Raw genomic sequence first — 20,613 nt, forward strand, 5'->3', positions numbered from 1 at the left:
AGGCCAGAAAATAGAGCCCCGAGAGCTGTAGTTATAGACGGTTGTAAGCTGCCGTGTGTGCTGGGGGAACGGAACATAGGTCCTCTGCAAGAGCTATAACCTATGTATTATTGTATCTACCCCTATTTTTCCTTTTAAGTAATGAAATTTGAGGCTGAATAAGAAAACACAGCCAAGGAAAGTAGAACCAAGGGGAAGGGAAGTGACGAATTAAGAGTGCTTTGTCAGTCCTTTTCGGTTTCTTCCCCTTTAGCCTTGCCACACAAGTGACCATGAACTTCATTCAACTAACATGGAGGACTCACTGTGGCTAAGCAAGTGATAGGTATAAGAATATGGCCATAAACAAAGCCTGTGTTGTATTTACACTTTAGTAAGTGAAGATAAGTGACCTAATACATTGAGTTTATTATTTTACTATAGATCTGTGTATTCCTACAGTCTGGATTGTTGTTTATGTTTTCTAAATTTGAGATCAGTTTTATGAACATGCAACTTCCTCTTTCAGCCTTTACATTGTATTAGGGATAATTAAAACACTTTTTACAGTGCTCAGTTTCATTAAGGCAAGCATTTGGTGCTACAAAGTATTACATCATATAGTATAATTTGTCTCTTATTATTTGAATTCTTAAGCTATCTCAGATTGCATTCCCGTGAAAAATATGTACCCCTTCTCACAGTTGAGAATTTCTGAAGGGCAATGTAGAAAGATTTGTGCCATGGTAAAAGAGTATTTTATGTTACAAGTGTGTAGTGTTTGTCCAAATGTTTTAAATACATAATGTTCTAATGAATCAGAATCTATTTGTGAGAATCTGAAGTTAATTTTATGAGCCTCCAGTGGGTTGGATCTATTGTTTGATTTTATCCTTAGCAGTTAGGATCAATTTAGTGAGTCAACACCATCAAAAATTTAGCTGTATGTAATTTGTGGTTCTATTAAATCGTGGACTTCCTATATAAAAACTTTTAGATATGTCTAAAGTGTGAATACCAGTTTCTCATGTGTGTGAATGTATGTTTCTTCACGTAAATTTGTTTTAAGTTAGAAAACTAATGTTTTAAATCTTGCATATAAATTTAGTATACTAAATAAGTAGAATTGAGGGCCAAGAAATATGTAGTTTTTTTTATGTGAAAATTTCTCATCAATTTATCCACATTTAGCTGCTAATAGAATTAATTATACCTGAACACTGGAAAGGCCAGGATATGGAAGACTTCGTGAAAAAAATGATTTCCATAGTTTGGGCTTTGTGACATCAAAATTTATCCTTAGTGGCGAATCATGGTGTTGAATATTAAACCAAATCTAAAAGAATACATTAGGATATATGTTAGCAGATACGTTCATAGGCGTGCATATATATATATATATATATATATATATATATATATACATATATATATATATATATGGAGAGGCAGTGAAGGAAACAAAGATTCACACAGGCTACATTTTAAAATGAGACTTAAAAAGTTTACGTGAATTTTACAATAAGTAATATATTAGTTGTTCTCTATTGTTTCCCCCCCCCCTCTCTCTCTCACACACACACAGAGTATTTTTTTTTCCCCCTAATAAAACCCAGTGTCCTCCGGGATAGAGCAGGGACTAGACTTGTCAGCTCTGATGTGGAAAGCAAACAAGGTAGAGCCAGGACAGAAACTGGATCCTCTCAGTCTAAAACCTGTCTGCATTGCTTCTTAGGGCCATGTGACTAATTAAACCAGAAGTCTAATTGAAGATTAGGTAAAGTGGCCAGTGCTCCCAATTCTGCCAACTTACTTTTTTATATAAATGTTCATTTAAATATTCATATTTGGTCAACTTACAAAAACAATCATATTTAAGAGGAAGTGTTAATACTCACATTATCAGGACCAATTAAGGAGCATACACTTTTCAGGGGGCAGAATGCATCAAATTGTCCATAACAATGCCCACTGCAGGGATTCCATATTAAATAATAATTTTTTTCCCAAGTTAGCACATAGGCAGTTGGACCCTGAAAAAAAAATAGCCATTAAAATACTTTCTAGTTAATTATAAAATGAAGTCAATAGTAGTTTATAGGATTCTTCTTTTAAAAGATGTATGTTTTATTTGTGTGTGTGCATGCATGTGCATGTGGCTGCCTGAAGAGTTAAAGGAAGGTGACTGACTCCCCCAGGCTGGATTTGCAGGCTGTGTGTCTCCTAGCATGGGTGCTGAGAACTGAGCTTGGGTCCTCTATGAGAACAGTAAGTACCTAACTGTTGATCCATCTCTCCAGTCCCAGAAACAGTTCTTCAGTTTAGCTAGGACTCAGCTTTCTAAGTTTCATGGCCAATGGATGTAAAAATGGGAATAGATATTTTTCAAAAATCTTGGGTTTGGTACTAGTAGAGTACAGGATTCAAAGATGGTCCTTGTCTTCCCATTCAGTATATCTTAAGGCTTGCTGAAGAGTTCTTGTTAGTGGGACTTTTTGTAGAGTCAGTAAAGTTGTCACTTGGGTATCTAGAAGTGAATCTCTTATTCAGTTGAGTATTATTTATTGCTAATGCATGATTTTACCTGATGTTCACAAATAGCCTTGGATTTGTGATATGATTTACTGAGGGTCACAGAACCTAGAGTTCAGACCCATGGCTTGCTTGCCTTGTCTTTGCCTTGTACCACATGGTAACTCATGGTCTATAATTCCCAAGGACTCCTAGAGTGTCATGGCTTCTTTAAAACACCACCTTAATAAGCTTCTACTATCCACATACACTTCTTACCCTTGTCCCACATTGCTCATTGTGCCCCAAACTTGTTAGTATTTTGCTATGGGGGTAGGGAATACTCTCAGAATCACCAGCTCTTTAAACTGATACATGTTGACAATAACAACAAAACAGCTGCCTACATTCTTTCTTACTGTGTTTATTCTGGTGTGTTCCCCTAATTAGTAGCAGTAAAAGAAATAGGGTAAATGGAGAGAGTTCCCTTAACCCCTAACATAGTATTACTAAGTGAATGAGAGTGTGAAGAATATTGATGGAGTAGTGTGCATATTAAAAGAACACTAAATAGGAGCTGTAGGTGGTAAGATGTCAGGTTTGCCAAAGTTATTTGAAGTGAAGTGTAAGGAGTGCTGCTAAGCCACTCCATGTGGTATACATTGTGGTTCTGTGTGCTCCTTGTGGTGTCTCTGCCACTTTGTAGCAATTCAAAGGACTCATGAAAATTAGCCCTGCCCATGAAGACAGTCTGGTTAGATAACCACACCCTTGTTTATAGCATTTTATGTGGCCATACCTCAGGAATAGCATTGCCCATCATCAGCCATGCCTTCTTACCCAGGGACAGAAAGTAATTGCATAGCAGTACTGCATGTTCTTCTTCGTCTCCTGCCAGGAGATCAAGAAATTGCTGACAGGAAGAAAAGAAAGTTACATTGAGTGCCTCATTCTAGACTGACCATGCATGCAGGATTTTATTTGCTATGTAGATCAGGGTGGCCCTGAACTGGCAGTCATCTAACTTCAGCCTCCTTGGCCCCAGGACTAGGATTAAAGAAATGTCCCATCACATTAGCATCTCATGCAAAATTGAATGTCTTAGTTGAGATTGGTGCCTTAAAGTGTCAAGCATTTTTGTTACTATGGAGATTCTTTAGTGGACATCATATTTTCTTAACATTGATGCTGATGGAATCTAGAACCAGTATCACAATGGGTAGAAACAGTGGGTTTCCATGTTTCTACTTTAATGCGTATTAGATTGTTCACTGGGACTAAACATTTCCTAAAGTACAATACATGGATTGACTGACTTATTCCAGAACAGCTTTTTGAGGGTCCTCTTCTCCATATGAGCCTTGCAGATGCTGAAGTACAGAGGCAGAGACCATACAGTAAAACCTATGAGGTGCTGACCTAGTCCAGCTCTGCTAGCCTCTTTATTGTATATTTTCAATTTTCATTATCTTCTTGGGGAAGAGACCCCTTGTGACCCTAACATCTTTCCCTCTAAAAATGCCAACTTTATGTTGCCAGTGCATTTGGGAGGAAAAAGTTCAGTACAACTACATTTTTTTCAATTTAGGATCTTCCATCACTTAAAGTTGTGTATGTTACATTTAATGGAAACATCAAACAACCTGAAATTCAGAAGCACATTAAATACCTGTGGTAAGACAGGTTTGCACTGTTTCAGTATCACTCATGGTCCCTGACTTAATGCAAGGAATGTGCTTGACATGGGATAGCTTAGGAAGTTCACAAATTAAGAAATACACAATGTCTTATTGTAGAATAAGATTTAGACTTCTAAACAAAGCTGTGATATTATTAATAGTTCCGTACCAAGACAGGTGACATGTTATTCCCATCCTTTGTGAGAATAATTCTTTGAAACAATGCTTTTTGGTGGTTGGGTGGGGGCATTACTGAGGATCTAACCTATGGCGTTGCACCTGCTAGGCAAGTGTTTACCACTGAATTATATTGCTAGCCCTTATCTTTTTCAACATCTGTAGCTTGGTAACCCTGGACCGGGAAGGAAAATATTTCAGAATTTAGCACAGACTGCTAACCGAGGGCCAGGTAGATTTTTATGATGATTAATGAATGATGCATCTAAGATTATGCAAGTCATCTAGTTCAGTTAAAGCAGGAAAGTGGGAAAAGACTCACATCGGACGTGCTCCATAGGTCACACACACCAGCAAAGGAAACAGTGTCTGGCAAGAAAGGGATTAAGGACACGTATCGAGCTACCAGTTCCTGTGTAAGAAAAATAACTTTTAAAATCACTTCCAATAAAGTAGAAGCTGCATCCCCACTTAATTTCCCAACAGAAGCTTCATATATGTGTACAAGATGAAACTGATGTTCACAAGTGCTTACTAAAGGCATTGATATCTTAACCGTCTTCTAAAGCCATGAAGAAGGTTATCTTAGAAACCTGCCACCAGTGTGCCTTTGAAATGTCCTTATCTTCCTCACTTCTTTTTTCGCTTGTTTGGTGAATCTTGTACTGCACTTTTCTTAGCCTCGTCCTGAAAGCAGCCGTCTATTCCCCCAAGGAGCACTAGCTCATTTTAGAAGGGAACAGAATATTGGAGTCAAGTCTGGTCATTGTAGTATAATTCACAATTTATTCATCTCTAAGGAGGTTAATTTACTCTTAATGTTTATTGACTTTCCAGGTTTATACTTGTATGAGTTTTCTTTTAAGAATTTGAACATTTTGCGGCCAATGAGACGTCTCAGCAGGTAAATGCACTTGATGTTTGAGCTTAAGGCAGTTTGATTTCTGGAATCTGTTTATGGTCTTTTGGATGAGGACCCCTGGTTAGAAAGGGTTGGGAGGGGTGGCCCTGTTGCTGGGGGTAGGTTTGAGATTTCAGAGTACTCATACCACTTCCATGTGCGCTCTCTTCCTAGTTGTGGATGGATGTGCTCTCTCAGATGCTCATCAGGGCTCTCACCTACCATCATGGGCTCTAAACTTCTGAAACAGAAAGCCTCAAGAGTCCTTTATAAGTTGTCTTGGTCATGTTGTGGTTTTTTTTTTTTTTTTTTTTTTTTTTTTTTTTTTTTTTTAAATCACAGGAGAAAAGAACTGAGATAGAAGTTGGTGTTAGGGATTGGGCTATTGCTGCCACAGTTAGAAGAACCATGTGAGCTTTTTTGGATAGATGTGGAAGACTTTGAAACTTTGAACTAGAAAAGTGGTTGAACACTATAAGCAGAGCTTAAGGGGCCTTCCTAGGGGCTTGGAAGACAGTGCTGAGAGCTATGTGAACCGTGCAGTCCCAGCTCAACTAGCTCAAGTGGGTTCAGAAAAGAACAATATTAGCAACTGGATCAGATACCTTTTTTTTGGTGATACTTTGGCAAGGAATGGTTTATTTACTGTTTCTCCATGCCTTAACTGCTTTCTCCCTAAGCCTTGTGACTCATCAAAACCCAGGTCTAGTCATCTTGAGTTAACAGATAACCTGAGATCAAATACTTATTTTCAGGTTATCTTTCTAGTGTAATTGATTTTTTTTCTCTTTGATTTGTTTTCTCTCAATTCTGTCTTAGCCATAACTTTAAAAATACTAGAAATGTTTACTGTTCTAAACAGTCTTTGCTGGGAGAAGTGTATTCACATTTACAGTGCTAGGGAGAACAGAAATTGCTCTTATGGGCACAGAGGATGCAGTTCAGTGGTAGAGCATCTGTTTAGTATGCCTGGGGCCTGAGATCAACCTCTGCCAGTAACTCACAAGGTCCTGTTTGGCTTCCTATAGAAATAAATTCTATAAATTATATATGTGTGTGTGTGTGTATATGTGTATATATATATGTATATATATATGTATATATATATATATATAGTGTGTGTATGTGTGTGCGCACGTGTGCATAGATATGACTATATTAAAACTTACTTTACTGTCCATATCAGAACAGTTATGGGTTATAGTGTTCTTTTAAAATTGGCTTAATATTTATATGGCTTATAGTTCATACAATTTTAGGTGGGTGTAGAGTTTTGCCAGTGAATGGTGCATGTATATTTAATATCTCAGTGTGAGTTCATGTTAGGATGGGCTAAATATTGAAAATACATATTGTTCAAATAACTTGTCAATTTGAATTCAGTGATGCTTATGCCATTAAGCAGAATACTGAGTAGTTATTTTGGTATAGCAGAAATGCATGCCTAATACTTATTAAGAATGTATAATTAAAATATGTTTCATATGTTAATTTTTCAGCACCTATAAAGCCAAGGGCATAGTTAGAAATGAATTATTTATAGAAAGGATGAACAAAGGATTATCATCATCTCTGGTACTTTCAGATGTCCCTAAAGACAGTTATCCCTCATGGTGATAATTCCTAATAATCTTTGTGCACATAGTATCTTGAAATACGTATATTAGTATCAGGAATATGGTAACCCGGCAATACACTGACATTTAGGGCTGTGCCACACTCACCGCAGTTGCCTGTGGGTTGTTTGGGTGGACACTGAGGAGCTCCTGAGGAGGGTTTAAAGGCTTGAGAAAGCGAGTGATAAACACTGCTTTCCCACTCATGTCAATTACTGTTGTAAGGCACTGGCGCTGTGGGAACCTTAAGGCACATTCATTCTGAAACTTCTCTGTTGCCTGAAGTAATTTCTCATCTTCCTGGCTGTCAAACTTCAAAAAGAGATACTTCATGGGGTGTGTGTAATTACAGGAGACATCACACAAAACAATCAGATTTCGCAGGCATCATGAAGTGAATGTACGGTTTGACAAGTATGATTAAGTGAGTCTATAAAGTCATTTTTCTTGGTATCTCTGCAGTCTAGAGATAAGCAGCCAGACAGTTAAAGAATTCGAGCAGATTCTACAGGGTCCTATGGGGAGACCTAAGTGGATGTAGAAGCATCTGCAGGAGATCCTGAGTCAGCATAACCGTTGGCCTTTCAGGTTGACAAGTGTGGCAGAAAATGTCTCAGCTACTGGGACTTAAACGCTCTGTTATGCATCTTGAAGACAGGACCTGGGTTTGACCTTTTCCTTCTTACACCTGGCACCTAATATGCACTTGCTGGCACCTAATCATTATCAAGTCATTAATATGCATTTAGGACAGTAGCATTTAAGGAGAAGTATGCTGTTTGTGATCTGAGAATGCCATGGAAAGGCCAAACATCACAAGAATTTTGAGTCCTTTATCCTGAAGCAAATTTGGATGGAACTAACAGATTCGGATTTATTCCAAATGCAATTTAAAAAAATTCTTAAGTGGTTTAGTTCTTTAACCTGTAAGTTAAAGAAACATCTCCAGAAAACCAGAATGAGTTCATTCTGCCTTTGAATAGTCAGTTGAGATGACCTCAATGACTAGAAATAACTGTTAGAAATAAATATCTTCATTGTCCTTCTAAGAAACAGTCATGGAAAGTGAAGCTGAGCCCCCAACATGCAGGAAACATTTAAAGTTAATGAAGCCACTTGCTGACAAATGGGCCAAATTGCATTCTTTGTGTTTTTCTATACTAAGGATTGCACCCAGGACCTCACACATGCTACACACATGTCTGGACATTCTTCGTGACACTGCAGGCATCTACAGATCATTGCCAAGGGGTCATACACACAATGGGACCCAGCACCTGTTCCCTGGAGGCAGCGGACAAAAAAGCAGTGAGTGAAAGCATAGCTGTTGGCCTATGGATTACAAAACAGGATACTCAGTACTTTTTAAGCATGTCACTCATCTACCATAGGCAACAAAAAAGAAATGACAGAAAGACAGTATTAACAACCCGGTTTAAAGACTTTTTAGCCTAAACATTGTAGAGTTAGGGTGTTAAAGTTAACTAGTTCAGGGATGCTACTGACTTACAAAACTTTGGTTCTAGCAAATACTGTTTTTAAAAAAGTCATTTGAAGTAGGATGGGGGCTGGAGAGACAGTTCTAATCTGCCACCGTCGAAAGTTGTAGTGGAAGACCATTTCCAGGCTGTAGTCCGGGTACTTCAGGCTGAGAACCTTTCTTTCTTGAACAGCCTGTAGGGGAGTCACAGGTGGGACTTTCTATTACTGCATTTGTAGGCTGTCAGGAGCCTGCCAATCAATTGTCTGCTATGTCAGAGGTCAATGGAAAATGTGTACAGCCACAGAGGGGCAGTCAGTGTCACCAAAGGCAGCAACAGCTTGCCAGGTTAACTTTGAAGTCACAATCCTGCCCTCAGTCTGAAAGCGTTTGTGTGTGGACATGCTTGTTTTTTTTTCTTTCTTTTTTTTTTTTTTTTCCTAGCTTTCACTTAGAGATTTAGAACATTACCCTTTCTGAAAATAATCAGACATTTCTGCTTCCTTGAGCTTTAGCTCAGCTTTAGCTCAGCTTTAGCAACGGAGTTTAGGATCTGGGATTATTTGTTCGGTACATTTGAGCTTCCATTTCTTCTTCCTTTGCCAATGGGATATAAACCTAGTATTTTTCTCTGTGAAGCAAACTATAATACTGCAAAACCCAGAAGTGGGTTCAGTTTTCCATTCCTGTTTCAGACTTAATCACAATTGGAAACCAAGGGATCCATACATAAGTTACATAGCACAACCACCTGAAAATTAAGTTTACACATGCATGTAAGCATGGTAGACATTACTGTTTTTGAGACAGGTTCTCCCTTACATAGATTAGGATGGCCTCAAAGTCAAGGAGATTTATTTGCCTCTGCTTCTACTCCCCTGGGATTAAAAATGTGAACAACTATGTGGGAAACATGATTAGCTGTTTTCTGCAGCTATTTAAGATACATGATTTTTTTTTCATAAGTCCCTTGTTTTTCTGAAGGTCACCTAACTTTATGACTGTGTGAACTGATTGACTGCAGCTGGGGAGCTGGAGTCAAAGATGGAAATCTTTCTTTAGCATGCTTGCCAGTAAATGTCAACTAGCAATCAGATTTTCTAATTGCCATACTTCATTTTATTCACACAAAGAACATTGTTCTAAAAGCAGGTCATGTTTCTATGGGTCTTGCTTTCCTAAAACCTTGTGGCGATGATTGCCTAAGTCCTAGATTGTGAAGGACAAATGTACATCTGTTCCATTGTCACCTTGGTCCTAGCTGAGAGCATAATGAATGGATGTTAAAGTAGGAGAACTTCTGTTTATGCAGTGCATTCAAAGCTTATAAATACTTAGCCTAGCAAGCATTTCTTAGGCTTTGGCATCCACCGTGGCTTTCCAGATTATATCCCATTACCTTTTCTCGAATTGGTTCTCCAGGAACCAGTTGAGGCTCAATGGTAATAAACAGGGTGATGTAAGAGCCTTCACTCAGGCTTCGGGCAGAATCAAAGGTTCGTTCCATGATAATGTTTCGCTCCTTACTATAGCCCAGAAGAACCGGAGGAATATCTATTTTAAATGTGCCATCAATCTGTAAAGAAAATATGACTTTTAAGTACTGTGGTGATTTTATAACAGAAGTTAAAAGTGAATGGCTTTCTCACAATTGAATGCATCAGATAAACATTAAGTTTGGTCCAGGTTAGAACCTTAAGTTGTTTAGCTGGAAGGGCTCTATGCTTCACTGACTTCTTTTCTTTGTCTGCTAGAGTGTGCCTGGTCATGAATGTTTCCTGGGTTCAGATCTTGTCTTTAACCCCAGTGCTTCCACTGCGTCATTTGTAAGAACAGGACCTGATTTGTAGGGCTGTGGTGAGCAGGGAATGAGCTAAGAGATGCAAGGGACTAAGAACAGTAGCTGCCATGTGGTGTATGCTCATTGGCTGGCAACTTTCCCCTTTTCTGATTTCCTAGTTTCCTTCTCTGTCTTTCAGAATTGTCTCTGTATTTCAAGGCTTAGGTCTAATGTCATCTCAGGATTACTTTGCTATCTGTATATCATATTCTGCTTGACTTTATGGTGTGTATTTGCCGTAGTCTAGATAATTGCTCTACAAAAAGGACTGTAGTTTCCTGTCCTCTTGTGCTATCTTTCTCTGCTTTATAGCTGTAATAATAAACAGGCCTCCAGCGGTACTGAGCTCCTGCAGGGTGAGCTATAAGAGCATGGGTCTGCCAACCACAAAACACAGGAGGGCCACACATCAGGCCATTCAGTGCAATGAATTGTAAATAACTTCTAAACCCAAGACGAAACAGCCATCAAACATTACAGGCACACTCACTTGTAAGATAGTATGCACTTCAATATTTTTATTTTAAAATGTATTAAAAAGGAAGGATATAATTCACAAGGTAAACATATTACTAAACTGTCTCTTTGGCTTAGGAAGATTGCAGTTCCAGTGTATGCTTGACAGCCAATCTGAGCTTCTTGGAATAGAGGTTTGTATGGGGACTTTGGATGGAAACCCCATGGTCTAGTTAGCATCTGCCTGCTCTGTGTAGCTATCACAGTAGCACAGTAGCACAGTTGCCTATTGACATGGATTTAATGCTTGGGTACTGAAGAGATTCCAGAGTCTTCAACCACCTCAGTAGGGTTATGAAGTCATAAAAAGAATTGCCAGCCTCTTGGATCTATTAAGCTAAACTGTAGGTCTACAAAAGGGTGTGTTTGTCAAGCATGCCTGTGCTAATGCGTTTTTATGTTTTAAATAGTGCAGGCTTTCAGAAATCTTGATAGAATGCACTTAACAAAATGGACTATCAACTGCCCTGTTTTCAAGTTACTTTCAGGCAGCCATCCACTCTACTTTTATCATTTTGACTAATTTCACTTTGTCCATATTCTTTACTTCTGTTGAGTGTTTTAAAGTTCTTAGACTCAAGTAGTCATACATTTGCTGTTAACTCAAAAGAACAGGGGTAATGAATGCATCATGCAAAGATAATGGAAGATCAATGACTAGATGTAGTGATTTTTATTTTTCCAAGTGCTGTACAATACATTTGCACAGTTTTGAGAGTTTAACAGGAAGAATGGATAGAGATGTTTCCTAGTCACATGCAATTCTGACATTTGTTACTTACCCTTGCTTGGAAATAGATAGTACTAAATGGGATTTTCACACATCCTAACCAGTGTCTCTCAATACGGGTATGGATTCCACTCCCTCTTTCACGGTCATCCTAAAGGGAGCACGAGGAGTAACAATTATTTACGGACTTCAGGCATTTATGTCAGTCTCTGTCTGAATCTCTCTCTCTCTCTCTCTCTCTCTCTCTCTCTCTCTCTCTCTCTCTCTCTCTCTCTCTCTGTGTGTGTGTGTGTGTGTGTGTGTATGTGAGGTATGTGTAGCAGGCTTTTTTTTGGGCTACCAACCAGCTCTGAGATCACGACACAGAGACATTATCAGTTATGAGTGCTTGGCCTTACCTTATGCTTGTCCCACTAGCCCTTGTAACTTAATTTAACCTACTTCTGCTCATCTGTGTTTTGCCTCAGGGCTTTTTACATTTCTTTCATTCTGTATGTCCCACTCCATGCCTGACTGGCTCCAGGGGTTTTCCTCTTTTTCTCCCTCATTCTCTCTTCTAAGCCTAGATTTCTCCTCCTGTTTATTCTGTCTGTCTGCTAGCCCCAATTATTCCTCTACTGCCTAGCTATTAGCCATTTAGCTTTTTTTTTTTTTTTTTTGATCAGTCAGGTGCCTTAGACAATCGAAGCAACATGTTTGCATTGTTAAACAAATGTAATAGATCTTTGCTTAATTAAAGTAATATTCCACAGCAGGTATGTATGGGCGTTCTAGACTGTACTGTTACATGGATACCAGAAATCAATGCCAATATATTTTCCGTACTTGACTTGCTTGTCTACCTTACAGCTAGCCCCAGGGATCCTCTACCCTCAAGCAGGTATATATCATCCCACTCAGCATCCCATGTGTGCTAGGATTCCAAACTTACATCCCCATGCTTGCACAGTGGGTGTTTTACCTACCGAACTTTTTTCCCAGCTTCCCCCCCATCCCAGTGTAATTGTGTGATTAATTTGTTGGTAGGGAAACTGCAAGATTTTAGCTGAAAGCATGTGGGTTAGGTTCAGACGTTTACATTTGCCACCCTAGGGAAGCTGCTTCTCTGAATTTCAGCTTTCTCTTTCAGCTGGAGACTAGTGACTTGCTTCAGAGTTACTTTGGAACTGAGTAAGACAGCACATCTGTAGCAGCTAACACGGCCCTGAGCAGTTAATTAATACTCGGCTGCAAGTAGAACTACCGTCCCCTTTCCTTGCTTCCTTTCCCCACTCTCCCCTGTGCTTGGGACACAGACAGCGGTAGACAGAGGACAGGAAAGTAAGTGCAGAATTCAGGTGACTCCCCCAAGAATGAAACTTACCTCTAGGAGATCGTACAGCACTTCATCAAAAATGTTAATGTACACGTCATCCTTCACTGACTGTAAGCTGGTTGTGCTGTAGTCCCCGTTCGGGGCCCTGCGAGACAACGCATGAACAGGGACCATGAAGGCAGGCCAAACAGATGCTGTGAATGCTCACTGTCAGGGCTTGAAAAGTATCAAACAGGAGCATGTGCAGTTCTTTCGTACAAAGGATCTCTTAGCAAGGGCACAGAAAACACATTTACCTTTTTATTTATTTAATTCTTTTATGTGCGTTGGTGTTTGCCAGCATGTATGTCTGTGTGAGGGTGTCAGATCCCTCAAAACTGGACTTAACAGACAGTTGTGAGTTGTCATGTGGGTACCAGGGTCCTCTGGAAGAGCAGCCAATGCTCTTAACCTGTGAGCCATCTCTTTAGAGTAGAATACTTTGGGTTCTACAAATCCAAATGCTCCACTGACTTGTACTGGTAAATACTGTATTTCCCAAACTCCATGGCAAGAAAGTCTTGCAAGAAACTGCTATGCCAGGGCCTGGGGTAGCTTTGTGGATGGCTATAAGATCTCCAGCCGACACTGAAGTTATTGCCTAAGCACCTGGGCTCCAAAGATGCTCCATCCAGAGGGACCACCTCCAGGCATGAACTTGCTAGAATATGGCTGGAAGGATGACACCTGCTACTTCTTACTTTCTCACTTGGAAGTTAAACAACACAAGGATGAGGACCCTTTCCTGGACTAGGTCCGTGGCCATTACCATGCCTGTGTAACTTAACTATGTCCCTCTACAGCAGGGCTAGAGTCTGGAGTACCACATGGATTGAAAATCTTCACCTGCTTTTCAGTTCATAATCCTTTGCTTGTTTTATGTATAATAGTAATGACTGTGCTTTTGACTTAATTACTTCTAATTTCTACCCCAATTCGTCTTTCATCCCAAGGATCCCTTGCACAAGAACAGAGAATACATGGAACAACTACCACCTAAGCCTTTAAGCCATCCTCCCTCTAAGGGTTTCAACTTCTTCTGAAAGTAGAGGGTTAATTTAGGTCATTTCAGGTACTAAACCAATAACAGCCTTTGGCCTGTAAGAAGTCAGAAATTGGAGGAAAGTAGACTTCCAGTAGCGACCATAATTTTACTCTTTGTTTTATTTATTTTTTTTTTTTTTTGAGACAGAGCCTTACTGTGTAGCTCTGCCTTGCTTAGAACTTGCTATGTAGACCAGACTGTCCTTGAACTCACAGAGATTCACCTGCCTCTGCCTCTCAAGTGCTGGGTTTAAAAGAATGGGCTACCACCGCCCAGCAACCTCACTCACAGAGCAGAGGCAGCTGTGGGTGTGGAAAATTATGTTCTAGCTCCATTCCCCCAGGCAGGATGCTTTCTTTCACTACTGTAACAGCCCTTTAAGAGGAGTGCTCCATTTACCTGAATGGAAGTTCAAGTTCTTCGTTCCAGCTGGGATTTGGTCCTTCAGCTGTAGTCGTGTGGCAGATGGTTCTTTGGAAAGAGACTTCTACAAAAGGACGGACTAAGACCTAAAAGTCAAGAGCAAACCCAAGTGTGTAAGGATTATTTATTTGTTCTTGACAGAAGGAGCTGTGCTTACCAAAATATTTGACTTCTGTCTTAGGCAAAGGAGAACATGCTTATTAAATAGCAGATTTCAGAAGAAAATGAAACAGGAAGTCTGTTCAGGAGTTTATTGATTCCTCCTTGCTTGCTAATTTGCTTGCTTGCCTGCTTGGTTCCTTCTTTCCTTTTTCTCTTTGTTTTTCTTTTTGGTAAAAAGCAGAAAAGGGAGATCTCTTCAATGTCACACGGGGAGGAAGGACAGAGAGATCCAGTGACCAGCTCCCAGTCCATCTTCAGGATCTTGAGGGAGGATAGGTTTAAATAAAAAACAAGATACATGCACTACCAAACTGCATTAGCCAAGGCCTGGTCTGCCTCCCACTGCTGTCTGAGCTCCGAGTCCCAGAGCTCTTCTGGAAGGATATCTGCAAGTTATTAATCAGGGACAAGTTTCTACTCCGATGTCCCCAGTGCTCCAGTTATTTCTTGGCGGAGGCTGGGGTCTCATTCAGACCAAGCTGGTCTTAAACTCACTATGGAGCTGAGGATGACCCATCTTTAATCCCTCCACCACCTCTGCATTCTTGGAATTTGGTGGCATGGGGCTGGACCCCTTCCCTTCATTTCCACTGTGATTCTTTTAAAACTAGCCAACCTTGAAAGACAGAGTGGGGAGAAGACACAGTCATCGCCTGTGTTAGGTTGAAAACCAGATGCGCTCCCAGCCTCAGTGTGCCTCCTGGCTACTTTGGTTCTAGTGCACTCATTTTACAAAAGAAATCACCTTGCTGGACTATTTTCAAAGATCATTCTTTGTGGAGGGTCTCATTGTGTAACTCTGGCTGGCCTTGAACTCCTTATGTAGACCAGGGTGGCCTTTAAACAAAATCTACCTGTTGTCTCTGCCTCCTGATGATAGGATTTAAAGCATATGCTTGTATAGATATATTTTTTTATTTTATGTGCATGATTGTTTGTCTGTACCACATGTATGCCTGATACCCCAGATACCAGCCAAAAGAGGGCATCACATCCCGTGGAACTGGAGTTATAGACAGTTGTAAGTTGTCAGGAGGGGAATAGAACCTAGGGGCTCTGTAGGAACAGCCAAGTGTGCTTAACTAGCATGCTATTTCTCAAGCCCCTGACCTTGAACTTCTGATCCTTTTGTTTCCACCTCCCAAGTTCAAAGACTCTATACCAGTTTATACAAGGCCATGGATCCAACCCAGGGCCTTATAACACTACACCAACTGAACCATAGCCAAGGCCATAACAGCAACTCTTCAAGATATACAGAGCAGGATTCAAAGCAGAAAACCAACCTTGTCCTCTCACCTGGCCAAGGGGGTAGTCAGTGCTGTGTACCGGACTGTGTGTGTTGGGGGAAGCAGTTTGCTTTTCCCTGAAAGTCCTTGAAGATCTCGATGGCTGCTGGAACTTGCTAGGAGGGAAAAAGTATGCAAGGAGTAAATGATAAGGAAAGTCTGTCTATTGAGATGGTTTCTTTGAAGATGTGTAGATCTCAGAGTGCCCATTGTCTGCGTGTTGATATCTAGTATTTGCTAGTCCATCCTGGGGGACCTTATGATTACCAAGGCATTCCCCAACGTCCCTTCCCAGGCCTGTGTGTCTCTCCTCCACTATCAAAGGTGCCTGAGTCTTGTGAATCTTAGTCCCTCTCTGCAGCAGACTTCTGGGTCCATCTCATTATGGTTCCCCTTAACTGTATCAACAGATGTTTTGTAGCAGGATGAATAAATGTCAGTGGGTAAGAGCTCTTGCTACACAAGCTTAGGAATTGGAGTTTGGATCCTAGCACCCACATAAAAAGCTGTGCATGACTGTGCATGTACTTGTAACTCTAGCACTGTGGGAGGGAGACAGAAAGGCAGCTAGGGGGCTAGCTAGCCACCAGCCTCACTCTGTATTCAGTGGATGACCCTATCTCAGGGAACTAAGGTAGAGAGTGATAGGGCAGGACACCTGACATTCTCCTCTGGTCTCTGCACACAAGCATGAAGGTGTATGCACCCATATACACGTGTGTTCATAGGCCTTGCATTCATATATACACACAAAATAGAAGAAGAAACATAGGGCAAAATATTGGTGAGAGGACAGGGGTGGAGAAAGGAAAAACCTAGAGCGTTAACAAATGACGTATGTGAATGTGCCTACCATAGTTCTGTACATGGAGAAAGGACAAGTCCTACTTCCTTCCATTGGGGCAACAGGGCACCCACAAAAGGAATTTCCAATCCTTTTCCTCCTGCCACTGTAAGAAATTCTGACTGGATCCCACTATGGGAATGCTCTCTCCACTTCCCCCAATATCCTGAGTCCCCATAGTCCTAATTGTTTTTCTGAACAGGTAGGAGAGGCAAACCATGGACAGACACTTCTTATGCCCATGCCCATTTCCTGGACACTGCCTCTTTGCTGCAGTTTCCAGACCATGGGTTATCAGTGTCTGACCCCAGTGATATGCGGCTTCTCTTCTGAGAAGCTGATGTGTATTTGGAGGGGCTACTCCTATCACATGAGAAAAATAGAGCAAGTAGAAGAGACAGTGAGGACTTGGAAAGCCGTCTGGATTCATCACAGTTAGTCATGTAGCTCAGCTGTGCCAACTGTCCTTGGGTTCTACAGGGTGTTCCCAGTTACCCGCACCCCCCCCCCCCATTTTTGAGCATAAGTTGACCCCGTCATTTACAAACAGTAGGGATGGGGCTTCAGCAAGAATGTTCAGGTCCCGCTACATTAAAACTTAGAGAAGGATCAGGTTGCCCTATGTTCCACTATGAGGCTGTTCCTAGGGTGCTCACCTCACTATGGGCTTCCTCACAGGAATGTCGTAAGCCCGGATAACATTCACCAGCAGCTTTATGTCTCCATCACACAGGTTTTGGGCTGTCACCTTCTTCCGACCTTTTCTCCGTGGCCTCAGTGGTCGCTTTTGTTCTGTCAGCTTGAAGAGGCTTAGGCCCAAAATGCTAATGATCATAGAACAGGATTTAGGACTCAGTGGAAAGGAAACTTCTAGAAAGTTACTATGTAGCTTCCTAAACTCTGTTTCAATGTCTCTCGAGAACCCTGGACTCTCTTCTTTGAGGATGGAAGGTTCTAAAGTTTCTACCAAGTCAGGTGGGGCAGGAGGAGATTCCCACTGCATGCTTAAATTGTTTTCAGCTGCCACTCAATTGTGGACGCAAACTCAGGCCTGCCCACCCCTACTCCCCATCTGCATCTACTGCCTTCTCTCGCTTGTTCACCAGCCCCTCAAGCATGCTTTGTGCTCTCCAACCTTCACCTGCCAAGCAGCTGTGGCCTCACCCTCCTCCAGGTTAGTCTTGCCCACCTCTCTAGCTGCACCTGCTGGAAGGAGCCCCGCCTCTGAGCCCTGGGAGCACTGCTTGCCAGCACCCTTCACCTGACAATGCACACGGCCTCTTGGGAAGTTTCTGGGTGGTAGAGCTTCTTGCTCTCTGAGGGTATACAGACTTGAGTGTGAATTCTGGCTCTGCTCTTTGTCTTGTGACAAATCATTGGCCTCCGTGAGTCTGTTTCCTCATGTGTAAAATGAAGGTACTAGCATCTTGAAGTGGTTAAGAGGGCTAGTGAGGAAGGGTGTGTGGCACCCTGGCATTTCTCCTGCATTTACTAAGTGCCCTAAAATGAATATGTGTTGGGATGGCAGTGACTGGGACAGAGAGATTATGCTGGAGGTTGAGGAAACGGAAAGGTGCTGGGAGGAAATGATGTCTCACTGCCTTTAACTGAGGCTATGCGATACACAGTCTGCAGACAGAAGCAGCAAGGTCAGTGAATCACAGAAGGAACTAAATGGGAAAACAGACCTAACCATGTGCCTACAAGCTGATTCATAGCAATGCGCTTAGCCACAGAACACAGCCACCTACCGGCTGCAGTGTCTGGGTTCTTTGCCTGTCTGCAAATTAATGACCTGGCCCAGTGGATTCTTGACTGAGCCTTCTTTGCAAGTGGCATGCACTGACTGAGGATGAAGACCCTGAGCACTACTGGTGACTCTCCTAAGGAATCCCAAGGGGATCCCAGGAGTAGCTCACATTGGTCTCTAGTGTCTTAGACAGAATAGATACCATTTATACGAGTCTTCTGCAGTAGCCAGAGGAGTGCTAGAAACCTTATATTAGAAAGTTCTAGTCTTTACAACTGCACCATTGACCATACTTTTCAGATACAGAAACCAAAGACTCTGATAGGTGCCTTGATTGATGGAGGCCGCTTAGTGTAGGAAGAGGATTAAGGCTTAAACTCAGGCTATATTCTAGTCACACTTCTGGGACACCTTCCTAGCAAAGCTGGGGGCTTTGTCATTCATCCTGACATGGAACATCTCCTCCTTTGCCAATGCTTTCTCTCCCCAACATGACTGCTCTTATGAGACTTTGATGCCTCCTTAGCAACCAGCCTAGGAGCATATGGTCAATTGAGACTATTAGAAATGGAACCATTTTAATTTAAAGGCAAGAACAAACTAAAATTAAAAAAAAAAAAAGAAGGAACATACCCCGAGCCTTCAGAACTTAATGCAGAAAGTAAAGCAGAAAAAAAAAAAAAAAAAAAAAAGGAAAGAAAAAAGAAACAGCATGAACATCGTCATCTGTTCTAACTGCAACTTTTATGCCTGAAAATATTCAACAAATGGCTAGACTAAAGAGAGAGGTCTGACAGGTATTCATGTGGTCACTGTTCCCTTTTGTTCATTGATAGAGTTGCAAGGGGCCACCATGGATAGGGCAGAGGAAGTATATGCATAGGAAATAAGTTTTGTGGATTTATTTTATTTTTAATTGTGTGTAATGTGTGTGTCTGAGTGAGGGATTCCAGGAAAGATATCCTGCAACTGGCCTTGTAGAAGGTTATGAAAAGCCCAGCGTGGATGCAGAGAACCTAACTTAGGTTCCCTGAAAGAGCATTAAATGCTCTAAACCTCAGATCCATCTCTTCAGTCCCCAGAAATAACCTTTCCACAATGCCAGATACTTAACCACTGAGAAGGTTATGAAATGAATGCCCCTCTTCAGAGCACCCTTACAGAAAATTATCTTTTCATCTCCATGTACACATTCCTGACTGAGACTATCTGAAGATTAGTCTAACAGGGCATCAAGCAAACAAGCCAGTACCCAACTTCCATGTGAATATCCATCTTTCTATGTGGCCCTCAACAAGCACACACTTCAGCTCTGTGGTAGAACCAGGCTGTCCCCTGTGATCATGGAACCTCAGAGGGCATGGTCTCAGCCATGTTCAGTATGGGATATGGACAGGGAAGCCCCGCATCAGGGGACTAGAAAAACAGGGAGGATGTGCAGGAGGGGATGCTGTCAGAGTGAGCTTAACTGCAATGGGAAATGGCAAGGGTTACTGAGTGGGCTGGGCAGTAGAGAAAGATGGGGTGGGCTTCTGGACAACGATGTAGTGGCCCTAGGGTGCTCTGCCCTGACATAAATCCCTCAGCTAACATTATCATGAGGCCAGATTTCCAACGCATACGGTGTAATGACAAAATCTTACATACACCCTCCATGTAAGGGAATACGATAAAACATAGGCAGCTATAGTAGGAGCTTTGTTTGATTATTGTTACCTGATGTTGGGGACTTCTTCTTCCACTACCAAATCAGTAAGAAGGAAATGGTGTTTTGCAGTTAGGAAGCGATTAACTACTGATTCTCTAACCTGGGAAAAGAAATCAGCATTACTTAAGGTAGTCATGCTATTTAAACATCATCGACTATTTCAGTGTCCATGTCACAGAGCCCTCCCTCTGACATCCCATCAACCTCCAGTTTCTATTGTGCCCTCTCTAGTTCCCCTCACTATACTGGAAACTCTGTAAGGACAGAGTGTGAGAAATTGGCTTTTGTTTGTTGTCATTTTGTTCACTATTATATTTTTAGGAGATTGAAAAGTTCCTGAAACATAAGATAGGGATATTTTGTTGAATGAATACAGCAACAATAAATTCAAAAATAGGACCAGTCTTGAAGCATGTACAGTTGAGGACAGGTTCTTTGGGATCTCCCCTACTCAGAATGGTTCACCTGGAGTTCCAGTGGTACAACTTGTCAGCACATGTTACTTACACAGAATAATTCACCTTTTAATTTAAATAAGGGCCTCTTAACTGCCATCAGTTCGTCTTTTTTTTTTTTTTCTTTTTTTGTACATAAGTCATAGAGTAGATT

General features: G+C 41.3%; 1 protein-coding gene across 1 annotated transcript in view; it reads right to left on the reverse strand.

The window, feature by feature from the left end:
- The window catches only part of Cc2d2a (coiled-coil and C2 domain containing 2A), a 67,604-nt gene that overhangs the window by 3,431 nt on the left and 43,560 nt on the right, over positions 1-20,613 (reverse strand). The window contains exons 23-34 of the mRNA XM_051200194.1: positions 20,013-20,104; positions 17,203-17,370; positions 15,713-15,818; positions 14,228-14,337; positions 12,793-12,889; positions 11,482-11,580; positions 9,743-9,919; positions 6,972-7,175; positions 4,669-4,758; positions 3,290-3,403; positions 1,878-2,012; positions 1,193-1,315 (exon numbers count right to left, since the gene is read on the reverse strand). Coding sequence (XP_051056151.1) covers positions 1,193-1,315; positions 1,878-2,012; positions 3,290-3,403; positions 4,669-4,758; positions 6,972-7,175; positions 9,743-9,919; positions 11,482-11,580; positions 12,793-12,889; positions 14,228-14,337; positions 15,713-15,818; positions 17,203-17,370; positions 20,013-20,104 — 1,515 coding nt within the window. The remainder of the gene's footprint in view (positions 1-1,192; positions 1,316-1,877; positions 2,013-3,289; positions 3,404-4,668; positions 4,759-6,971; positions 7,176-9,742; positions 9,920-11,481; positions 11,581-12,792; positions 12,890-14,227; positions 14,338-15,712; positions 15,819-17,202; positions 17,371-20,012; positions 20,105-20,613) is intronic.

This window comes from Phodopus roborovskii, unplaced genomic scaffold, assembly GCF_943737965.1.
Source record: "Phodopus roborovskii unplaced genomic scaffold, PHOROB, whole genome shotgun sequence".
Classification (NCBI taxonomy): Eukaryota; Metazoa; Chordata; class Mammalia; order Rodentia; family Cricetidae; genus Phodopus; species Phodopus roborovskii.